We start from the raw sequence: 12,393 nt of genomic DNA on the forward strand, positions 1-12,393 counted from the left end.
TCAAAAAAACCCCACACCAATCCCCATTTGCAGGCAGCAATAGTCTGAAGTCAGATCTGCTCGGGGTAATGCCTGTCAGCAGACAATTACTGATGCTGTCTTTAAATGAGTACATTTCCATCTTTTTCTCTTGGAAAAGAGATGGAACACAGTAGGAATATAAAGTTGTTCTTGATTATTTTTTTCTTGCAAAAGTGTGACTGGTCTTGCATTATAAAAGGTTACACTGCTGTAAACTCAGTACCCACCTGCCAGACATGAGCTGAAGTTGAGCTCTTTCTTCCTAAGCATATTGACTCACAGTAATTCCAATTTAACATGACCCACATTAGAAAAAAACCTTAAACTATCCTTAAGGAAAGGCTTTTTTTTTTTTTTTTTTCAAGGGATAACTGACAGCCATCAGAATGCTCATCCCTGTCAGATCTACTAAAAGCAGGTACAAACATATAACCAAGTTACCATGGTTCATCACGTTACTGCAAGTTGGCAGAGCTGTGCGAAATTAATCTTCACACCCAGCCCACTGCCATTACAGGGTATTAAGTCCCAACTTGAACAGCAAAGGAATTTCAGGCCAGTCAGTCTAAAATAAATTGCTTTATTTTGGATTTGCTGCAGTCACACAGTTATCTTTGCTCTTGACTCACAGGGACCTGCTACGCTGTCATAACTGGATTGCAGTTCTAAGCCCTACAGCTTTCAAGGAAGTCACTTTGTACGGTTTAACTCCAGTTATTTCCAACTCTGGCCCCCTTTTAACCATTTTTACTCTTTACCTCCTATGTAATCAATCTGAAGACAAAACGCTACATTATTCTACAGCTACTGCTGGCACAAAACAAAGTCCCACTACATCCACCAGCCCACCCAGTTAATAAAAGGCGCAATTTGGCTGCCCTCAAAGCAGCCAAACCAAGACTCTTACCTGCACGGGGCTCTATCGTCTTGTTGGAACCCGCATCCATGAACACAAACCGTCCACCACCAAAATCTTCAGTGTAGTCAGAGAGATACAGCAGTGAAGTATAGTCAAAAGAGCCATAAGTCACCTAGGAGTAAGACAACAGCATCAAAAATTAACAATTTCTACTCTCATCTCTGTAGAGCACAAATAATTAAGCAGACTGACCTGATGGGTTTTTCTAATATTCCAGTTCTCATGTATTTAATAAAGGGGTCTCAAAGCTGAGAACATTCTTTTCTAGAACGGATATGTTTATTAGTCTCTCCTGTTACGTTTACACACACACACTACATACAAGACTAGCATGTTATTATTAGTTTCCATAATTAAAGAAGTGTTCCCATTGATTCCTATACTAAATCTACTAAACAGCTAGTAAAACCCAACATAGCATCAGAAATCACACTTCTGCATTGTATGAAAAATACAGAAGGGCTCAGATCTATTTGTACTGTTTCAAGAGAAAAATTTCACCATAAGGTTAATGAGACCCAAGAACAGCCTTTGACTAATTAATTCCACCCATTATCTAACCACAGTTACAGGTTTCTGGAAACCTCACTTTTTACTCTTTCACCAACTACCACAGAGGAGCTTTGTGGTACCAGTGAATCAGACCTTCCAAGTAAACACACTTTGTTGGAGGAACTTCTACTCTTTTCCATACAGGTTTCATTCAAAAACCTTCAAACGTGACTTTCAAAGTCTCTGCTTCTCGTCAGCCTACAGACCAAACACCCCATTTTTAAGTACAAGGATTTTCCTTCTTTTTAATGTATTATTTTTGCCTGATATGTTATGTCGAAGATGGAAAAAAGAAATACTATGTTAATGCTCAGAGTGAAGCCATCTAAATATTTAACACCGAGTTTAGCCGATTCTCAAAGTATTTCCTTTTTATATCTACATGACACCAACTACTAAAAATAAACATAAAATCAATGGTTGAATTGTCCAATTTCTTTACAGTATATCACAACTCAACTGAGTTCCACGTTACACTGCCAAACAGCGAAATGTGCAGCACAGGAGGACTGTATAAATATACTGCAGAGTGTTTTGACTGACCTGGTGACTGTTAGAGGTAGGTGCTACTTCCAAACTTCGAAGTTTTCTAAATATTTTGAATTTTGTTCTAAGTTACATTCATTAGTGCCAGTTAAATTTTGGCTCAACAGCAGTTGTACATATTATTCTGAAAGGGCAATGACTAAAAAGAACACAGCAGCAGATGGAATAGGAAGACATTTTCATCCTATTATTTTGACCATAAGGACTTGAAGGAAGAGAGCCAAATCCAGTGATATGCTGCATCACACAGCCCAAATCACAAGAATAAGAAGTGTTTTGGTGATCCCCTTTTCCCCCTATTTACCCAACCCTTCACAGCAACACAAGGCAATAAACGGGAATTAATGAGCAGGTGGTACTGCAGCATCTTAAACCAGCCATTCCACAGCCCCCCGATCAGCTCGGCAAAGCTATTTTCACCTTCATTGATTTGGTGACAAAACTTCCAGTCAGTTTTAGGAAGTCTTTTGGGCAGCAAAGGCATGAGCATCGGGAAGATGTTGGTTCAACTCATACTTGCAAGTCAAATGCATTACATTTGTTTTTCTGAGCGCAGCAGTCTTTGCTCCATCAGCGCACTCTCCATCCTCTGCAAGGTGGCTTTACCAATTCTGAACTTTCAAGAGCTGGCTATAAACCATTTTAGCCTAACCAAACACACCCGATTTCTATAGATGACTAATTTAGGGAACCAAGTATGCAATGGAAAATGACTTTTCTGTTCCCGTTCTTGTTCATTACTAACTTTCAGAAGGCAGCCATGAGAAATGCAATGCTATGGAAAGGAGGCACTAAATTATACTCAGTTATTTATAATGCTGGAAGTCCCCTGTCTATATCAAATGTATTTATTACCCCGGTAATGATTTCCAATGCCAGCAAGGTTAATAATTGAACCAGAAGTTCAGACTATGTGAATAAAAGCTGTCATTAAAAGCAGGTGATAAGCCATACAGGCACACTGCAGCAAATCAAGTTTCTAGAGCTCCTTACGAACAATTCAACAGAAAAAAAAATGCAGCATTTCCATTCAGCCTGACACTTCACACAGTGTGCTCTTTTTGAGCACCCTTTACCCAAGTAAGTCAAACACAGCTAATATCTAATAGTAGATGCTCATAATTATATGGTACATCTTTAAAGGCTGTTTAATAAATACAACTAGTTGTCAGAAGGAGCCAGCCACATTTTGCAGTGCAGCACCCTTGGGTGTTTGAGGGCCACAAGTTTATATGCAGCTAATCAGTAGTAAGAGTAAGCGACAGGCCTGTGGTTACTCAGAAAGGCGTGTAGGGCAGCATCCTCTGCCTTCCATTGCAGACGAAAATACAAACATAAATTCACTTTCCAATTGGCAAAAGTCTAGCAGGGTATCTGGCAGAAATAAGTCAAAACTGCTCTTCTCCTGTAAGCATCTACCTATCTCTTTGTGCAGATAATCACAAAAATAGCCTCAATAACAACTTCCAGTGTTCTATATATTGGTAGTATCTATTTAGTAGACAATGTAAGACACCAATAGCATGTCTCTCAATTACAAGGGACAATTACAATTACAAAAGGGACTCTTTGTCAGGAGATGTAGTGACAGGACAAGGGGTAATGGTTTTAAATTGGAAGAGGGGAGATTTAGATTAGATATTAGGAGGAAATTCTTTACTGTGAGGGTGGCGAAGCACTGGAACAGGTTGCCCAGGGAAGCTCTGGATGCCCCATCCCTGGAGGGGTTCAAGGCCAGGCTGGATGGGGCTTTGAGCAACCTGCTCTGGTGGAGGTGTCCCTGCCCAGGGCAGGGGGGTTGGAACTCGATCTTTAAGGTCCCTTCCAACTCGAACCATTCTATGATTCAGTGTTTCTACAAGGGGCTGTAGGTGAGCCAAGGTAACAGGTTTGAGCAGACAAGAGAATAAACTTCCTTGGATTTCAAAGATGCTGCTGTCCTAAGGCAAAAAATACATCCTTTTGGTGTATTTCATTAAATGTCTAACAACATGAATGGGAAGGAAAAGAGTGAAAAGTGTGGTTGACCAGAGGGAGCTGCTGTCAGTGATGGCCTCGGCAGGCAGAGGAGAGGGGCTGCTAGAAGGGTTAGGAAGATGGAGAGAGCATCGCAGGGAAGGAGACCTTCTTGAAGGTCTGGCTTGTTCAGTTTAAAGAAAGGCTGAAAAGGGTATGATTGCCACTCAAATACATGGGGATGGGAGAAGGGGGGGAAAAATTAGCTATAAACTGATCACGAACAAGTTCAGGTTAAAAAAATTTCAAGAAAATTTGCACTGAATTCCTGGAACAGCTCAGATAGAAGAAATTCAAAAGAAAACAAACCAAAAGTGATCTTACGGTGGAGCCTGACAGTTCTGTGAAGGATGACAGGATCCTCGCCCAGGCAGGGGACTGCAGAAATACTCAAGTCCTGCATCACTTCTATCAGAGAACATTGTAAGTCCATACTGCTGTCAGAGTTGAGCGTACAACAGCAATTCCATTATAAATCAGACATTTGAAAGGCTCAGTTCCAAACAAATTCCATGCAAGATGAAACTCCACATCTTAAGCCAACACTTTTTGTTTGATTTAGATGCTTATAAATTCAACAAGATTAAATGAGTCATTTGGGTGATTTCAGGGTTTCCATTCCTATGTAATAAAAACCAAATAAATTTTAGGGAAAAAACTAAGCCTCAGAGAAACACAATATATCTGTGCTACTCTATTATGCAGTTAAAATATTCCAAACCAAGGACATCCAGATTGAAAAACCTAACTGCAATAGACTCAGCAATCCAGGGAAAAAGGCAAGAGGGGTATTTGTGTGCTCCAAGAAGCCTACATCTTTGAACCAAGTGTCAGACTTCAAAACAAAATGTGTCGGACTCATTTTTCAAAGGCTTGATTTTTATCTTTGTTTTGGAAAGAGCCAGGGAAAAACATCCTAAAGTCTTCTAGGAACAACCTTCACTGTTCAGTTATTATGCAGAAATATATAAAGTGATTTGTCCTACTCCAAGGGGAAAGCATAAATGATACAACACAAAAGCATCCAACAAACTGGCAAAATTTTTTTAACATGCTGAGTTTTATTGATCTTTCTTCAACTCCCTAGTATTCACATTTATTTTGGAGGCCACATACTTCTCTTATCTGAGAAGTATTTCCTACCTCAGATCAATAGCAATGCATTTTTATTACTTTTTTTTTTTCCTTGCTTTCAACTGCAGTCTGGAAGCGGTAAGTGGAATTTAGTTTGTTGGAGAAATTAAAATGCAAGGCAGGCTGGCTGCACTGAAGACAACCTGTGAAGCTAAACAACTTCTCTACATTATTTAGCCTTCTCCGGAATATTTTCTGACCTACTCACCTTCTATATGAATTCAGTCTCCTGCATAGCCTATGAATACTGTTTTGCCTTTCTGAGCACATAACAATATAGATAACATATATGATGTACACCTACAGTAGGCTAACATTATATGCAGACATATTCTACACAAACTGTAACATTTTCTGTGAGCCATGACCTAACAAACATGTACGTGAACCCTACATCCACAGATAGCTCTGCTCCAGTTGCACTTAAGGGGAAAATAGCACCAGACCTTTTGACACACAAACATGAGTTAGAGAGGAGAAAGGAATCAGAAGCTTGTTTGTGCAGCAAGGAAAGGATTCAAATTAATCCCTTGATGCCAATTCAAGTGAGTGATGTACCAGAGTGAAGGCAGCCAGTGTCCAGTAGCAATGATACGTGATGATGTAATTTGGACTTTCACGATGGACATGAGCTGAACAGGATCTAGGATGGATCTCTGCCAGAGCCTATTTAAGGCATCATTAGCCTTGTCCAAACTGTGAATTTTCAACCAAGCAATGCAAACTGCTGTCATTTAAACCCTAGGAGTAACTGTATGATCTGGCAATAGCTGAAGTCCTTTACCCTAGAGGAAGGATGAGCCACTGAGCTGGGGCAGTTCCCACAGAAGTGATCCCAGCCCATAGTACCTTCTCCATCTCTTCAACACCCTCTGCACTGGCAACAGCATTTGCTCATAGGGAAGTCCAAAGAACGATAAATGGACCCCCAAACCATGAGCTCAAGAAGCACTTACAAGAAGTCTGCTCTAGGTCTCTATTCCACAGCACACACAAAACCCCTTCTCTGTAGCTGGGGGCCAGGGAAGTTCTGTTCCCTTGTGCTCCCCCCAAAAAAACTGAAAGGGAACTGATCCAGGCAAGGCTCCCAGCCTTACACGCAACGTTACTGTCACGACAGCACAGACAGTGGCCCAGCTTTGGCACAGTCACATACAATCCTTACTGCGAGAACGCGCTTGAACAAGAATGTAAATAACCGTGTTAAAATATACTCAAACCTGAAACAGAAGTTTAAGGGACAAAGAGCACTTCAATGATCTGACTGCTTTAGGTTTCTCAATACAGACAACTCACTGCACAAGTCCACTGCTACAGAAGTGAAAAGCGTTCAAACTACTTATATAAACAGAATAAGCTACAGTTTTAACTCCCAGTGCGATCTAAACAATACTTTTCTCAAAAAAAATACCTGAAATTTAGTATAAGTCACATTTTCATATTTTACAGCAGGGGGGCCGAGTTCTACATGATTACAAACAAGGTGTTTGGTAACTGCCCCAACTGGGATAATTCTCTTGACTGCTGTCATAAATCAGACTCAATTATTCAGTATAGAAACTATTACGGTTTAGGTTATGCATAGCAAGTTTAAGAGACCACATTTTGTGTTTGTGTTGTGTTTTGAAGCTGGGAGTGTGTTAAAAAAAAAAAAGCCAAGGCCAATCAGTTGATGTATCTGCTCCCTGAACAGACAGCCTGTGAGATAAACAAAACGTGGACAAAAGAGATGTATAAAAACAGCAAAACATCTAGCCTGCTGTCCATCATGTACAGGCAATGTCAGGATGGCATAACAGAGAAGCAGCTTCTACCAAGGAAATAAATTATCTTCATGGAAACAGATTTGCTTCTAAATGACAAAATAACTCATATGTTATAGGAGAAATTTAAGTCGAAACACTTAACTGGAAGGTTATCCAAGCGCCTTATTCATTTACCAATGCAAAATGCATGCACAAAATAGTAAAGGGAATATTGGCAAGCCTAATGCTTGAGCAGACAGAAATCTCGTTATATTAATAAATCAGTCTGAAATTCTAAAATACACTTTTTTTGGACTGAAAGAAAAAAGTGGAGAAAATAGCCATCAGCTATTGAAATTTACTGCTTCCTTTGCAGTCAAACTCAATTCTCTGAAAGTGTGGAAACACCATGAGGAACCTATGAATTTATTACACTTCACACAACGAGAATCACTAGTTTATTTGGAATCTCTTGGAAACGAGGGCAACACGTGATGGAATTCTTATGAACGTCACCCAGCACAATCCGCTCCCTACAACCAGTTCCTACCCGCACTAGTCAAATTAATCTGCACCTCAAAACCGCCTCTGCTCCTAGGTCCACTCCTATTCAGGGGTTACATCGCAACTTTTTAAACAAGAAGCACCTAAAAGCTGGTCTCGTCTTTGTGACTGCAAATTCCACCCTGCATTATTTTCTTCCTTCAAACAGCAGCTGTATCAGTTATCACTATCACCACGTTTTCTAAATTTAAGCTGCTTCTGCCTACATGACAAGGGCGGGCACAGGAACTTACACTGATGTTATGAGCAACAACAGAAACTGTATTTCCCTCAGGCTGACTTTTTCCAGGAAATATTTTCAAGGCAGGGAGTATTTCTTTCTTTGATTTTTCATCTTGGATGTTTCAGATTACAGACTTCAAGGTACACTGCCCACATACAGACTCCAGCACCAAGGCATAACTTAGATTTTGATGGGGTAAGTTTTATTTGGTTCCATCTTGGGCGCTCCATGACTCTAGAGTGACTCTAATTTTTAAATCCTGAAGACACAAAATGTGGGTATTCTGGTGAGGGTTTTTTGTTGGTTTTTTTTTTTCTTCTTCATTGTTTGGGGTTTTTTTCTGTTTGATTCCTCCATTGTTAGCTTGCATTCTGGTATGCTGCATGAAACGTTTGAACTCCAAAGGATTTTTACAAGCACCAGTTTTCAAATACAGTTTGATTGTTTAATGTAAAATGGCTTCAAAACTATCTAATAATAACAGGAAACATTTGCATCCCATCTCAGCCTCCTACTTACCTTGTCAATGTGTGGGTGCCAGTATTCATCGTGTGTTGTCTTGGCTTCTGTGCTGTTGATTCTCGAGAAGAACGTTGGCTTGGTCAGGTACATGGAAGCAGAGCTGATACCAAAGGCCTGAGCAATCCTTTGTTGAATTCTCTGTCTCACATCACTGCAAAGAACACAACCCAACGCAGGGGGCTTAGTGACACACCTCTCCTGCTGCTTCCCCATTCTCCTTCGTTCACCGTTACTGCTTCTTTAGAGCTAAGCTTCTTCCTCAGCTGCTAAGTCCTAGGGAACATACATCCATACTTTCTCTCTTATTTTGCCTTAATAAAGGAGATGTACTACATCAAAAATGAGACACCCCCCCAGTGTTTAGGGTTGGGGTTTGTTTTTTGTTTTGTTTTTTAACTCTCAGAATATAAAGAAAAATAAACTATTTGTCTCCCTTGGACTTGATTTTAGAATTTTGTTGTTAAGCAGTCTGTTTTCCCGCAAAATTCCATGCATATCTCACTGTTTAATAACTACTGAAAAGATTAAAGTCTTTCACATATATATTGTTAATCCAAAGCCGGTAACGAGAAAGTTTTATCTTCATAAAGGGTTGCCTCTTAAGAGCCTTCAACTATTTTTACACTAATTTTAAACTAACCAATGAAGTCCCTGGCACCATGAAACTCCAGGTTCTCAATAAACCTACATACTGGTATCATAACCCGGTTTTCCTTAAGAATGAATGCAAGATGTCTTTCCCAACTATTTTCAAAAGATTCAACCAAACTATTTTTATCGTGGTTATTCCTGTGTTTCTTGGGAGACAAGAAGAACAGGATTTTTGTTTTTAAGGTAATTAAAATAGAAGATTAGCAATGACATGTGTCACTATACAGAACTGCTTATATAGCAGCATCCATCTTGCAGGACAAATATCGCTGTATTCAGGGCTAGAACAGGGCCACCAAGAACGGCCAGCCGTGGTTCAGGCACTTTTAAAGAGAAGAAATTTGTGATTAATGAGGAATCCCACCAGTAAACACACGCAGCTAGTATTTAACTTTGAGGGAATTTAAGAGACAGCAAAGAACACAATAACACAGTAAGATGGAACTAAACCATTGGTGTTTTTTTAAGATGCAATCCTCTACGCTTCTTAAAATCTTTATACTGTTTTCTCCTAATTTTAACACATTCTTAGCTATTGTACTAGTCTTCCTTTTTTGCCAGCTGCTTCAAAAGCAGCACACAAACAAGATACTGAGTCAACACACTTCTGAAGTTATGCATGGAATAACATGAGCAGTTTTGCATCTTTTCTGCAGACATTTCTCCACTGGGTAGTACTGAACTTCAGCATAATTTTCCAGAAGGTGTTTCTCCAAGTATTTCTCTAGGAAACTTAAACGGTGACTAAAAAGTGACAGAAATAAAGCCAATCCAACAGACTTAGGTTGTGAAAGTCACCTCCTAAAAACTATTTCCACAAGTACTAAAAAAAATCCTAAATATTCATTCTAATAAAAATTAAAACCCCCACATACAGATTTGATTTTTAACCTGTTTCACTTGACATTTTTAGGGCTCTAAACTTGAGTCAATTCAAACTATTTTACATGTGAAGTGTTAAAACCATTCAATGAAGTTAGAGGTGAGGTCTTCAGGTATTTAACTGGCTGCATGAACTGAGGTTCCAAGTTGAGAACTACACAGGGGTAGAGTCTGTAAAATCGACACCAGGAAAGGATCTACAGGTCCTTCCTCATGCCAGTAGGAACCTGATCTGTCTTTTTTTCTTTCTAAGAAACTGGACTTCAGCAGAGATTGCCTTATGGTTCTCAAAAAGCATTAAATGTAATTATTCATTTCATTTCATGAATTGAGGGCAGCTGGCACTTTGAACAGCCCCACACAAGAATTAAGAGCCTAATCCACAAACACTAAAGCAGCATATTCCCTGGCTCTGACACTGGGGCAAGCACTGGCACCAGCCAGCTGGAACAGACCTACTCTGAAGCAGTTGGGCCACGGTCCTGACATAGCTTTAAATCTCCGGTAGCTGTATTGCTCTGAGCAGCACTGCTTCCTCTTCCAGGCTGACTCCTTTTCCACTTCTTTTAAAAGAAGCTTTCTATTAAGATTTGCTATCTAGTGTTTATAAGGCTCCGTTAAAGCTTCACCCCTCTGAGACTCACTTGCACTGGCTTTGGGCAAGACCACGTGTTTTCCAAACCAAGCAGAAGGCAAAGATCTACAGCAGAAGGCAAAGATCTACAGCAGAAGGCAAAGATCTACAGCAGAAGGCAACTCCTCCTGGTAGACAAAAACAGCAGCCGAAAGTCTACCTGGTTTGGACTGGCCAATGGGTTATCAAAAGAAAAGGAAAATAAACTCCGTTTAAAATGCTGCAAAGAAAAAATAAGCATATCTTTCAGCAGATAAGTTTGGTTTTTCCTGTTCATAAATCAAGTGGGCAGGGGAAGGACTGAATAGGAAAACAGAGTAATGAAACAGTCGAGGTCCACAAGCATGAATTTAGGTGCTGTCCTGGTGTGACAGAAGCAGCTGCCTTCAGCTGACCCAGGTAGCTGGGTTTTGGGTGTGTAAGGATACTGCTGGCCTCTTATCTCCCTGTGTGCTGTTGCCTCAAGCGTAACTTGTACTCACAGCAGCTTCTTCAAGTGCAAGAGGTGCCAACCTTGCATTTCTTTAGTTGACTTGTGTGCTCCTGCCTTTTGCTTCCCTATGGGCTGTCATCCTACATATCACGGCATCCCTTGAAAACTTAAATCAAGACAACCATGGTGTAGTAGCAGATGAACATTAATTTTATGCACATAACAATCTGCCATTCAAGAAAACAAATGGTAAGCTTTCAGAAAGCCCCACTGATTGTAGGGTCTTGAACTAGGCTTCAAAAAACAGGTATTTATCCTTTGCACTTAGAGCTGTGATAACACATAATATAGACACACCACAATACCTCATGTCCAGGGAGCAAGTTTATAGCAACAGCCCTTGTATGTTTGAACTGAATCACTGGATAATATCAAAATGCACACGCCAGACTCAGGGAAAGGCAGAACAGAACTCCCTGAGAAAAGCGTATCTTCACTTTGGATAAAAGCAGTTACTGAAATCTCTTTCAAAGTCAGGGTGATGAGGAAGGAAAAAAAAAAAGCCAATGAAGTAGCTAGAAGCCTAAGGAACGTGTAACTTAAGAGAAAGGGTGTTCGCTAGATTGGAAGTTGCCAGCTTAATGTATCAGCAGCAGCATAAAGGACTGAGTGAAGAACTGAAAAAGAGCCACGGAGAAGTTTCTGTAAGACACAAGCTCTGCCAACCAGCAAAAAAATGCACCGTTAGGAGTCACTTGCAAAGCGCGATTCAAATACGGTGACAGAAACACTCAAAGCTTCGCAAAACCACACAACTTCTCCAGCCCACTTGTCAGCATCTCTGCACCGCTCCAGAGAAAAGCGCCGCAGAGAAGCAGAGAGAGCAGCGCTCTTCTACAGCTGGGAAGTTTTAACAGAAATCGCACGCGCAGAATGAATAAAGGGAGAAAGTAAACCATCAGCTCTTCCTCTACCTTAATAAGTTGTAAGGCTTTGGGAATAAATCTTTGATAGTGTCATTTTCCACTGAAGTCACAACCCTTAAACCAAGCATTCAGATTTAAAGGTCTCTCTTGGGGATAAAGATGCATCTATTATGTGAAAGAAGAGGAATTGCTATAATGTGCCTGGCAGATGGTGGTTAAAGCATCAGCCTAGAAACCATAATTGATTCTGAAGCAACATAATTTTGACAGAGACAGTTTCGAAACCAGCCTCCTGGCTCAGAATGCCTACTCAGATTTGTTATTGTTGCAATCAGTAATAGTTAGACATGAATTACATTTAGTTATTTCTCTCAAGAGTGTATTTTTAAACTGACCCTGGCAAGCAAGTGAAAGTAATGAAGATAAATGCTCCCAAGAATAGCATAAAATCATTCATTAAGGACATAAGGTACTACAGTCCGTGTTAAAGCACTGCCATTAATATCAACAGAAGCATTAATAACGTATTTTGTATTAGATTCATATCCAGCAGACTGAAACATCCCCTATATTGGCCTGAAAACCAATGGAATATTGATATTGCCTAGAAGCTGTCTCAGTGTAA

General features: G+C 40.1%; 1 protein-coding gene across 1 annotated transcript in view; it reads right to left on the bottom strand.

Moving 5' to 3' along the window:
• The window catches only part of OGFOD3 (2-oxoglutarate and iron dependent oxygenase domain containing 3), a 40,626-nt gene that overhangs the window by 12,088 nt on the left and 16,145 nt on the right, over positions 1-12,393 (bottom strand). Inside the window, exons 7-8 of the mRNA XM_074160358.1 lie at positions 8,240-8,393; positions 929-1,052 (exon numbers count right to left, since the gene is read on the bottom strand). Coding sequence (XP_074016459.1) covers positions 929-1,052; positions 8,240-8,393 — 278 coding nt within the window. The remainder of the gene's footprint in view (positions 1-928; positions 1,053-8,239; positions 8,394-12,393) is intronic.

This window comes from Numenius arquata, chromosome 17, assembly GCF_964106895.1.
Source record: "Numenius arquata chromosome 17, bNumArq3.hap1.1, whole genome shotgun sequence".
Lineage (NCBI taxonomy): Eukaryota > Metazoa > Chordata > Aves > Charadriiformes > Scolopacidae > Numenius > Numenius arquata.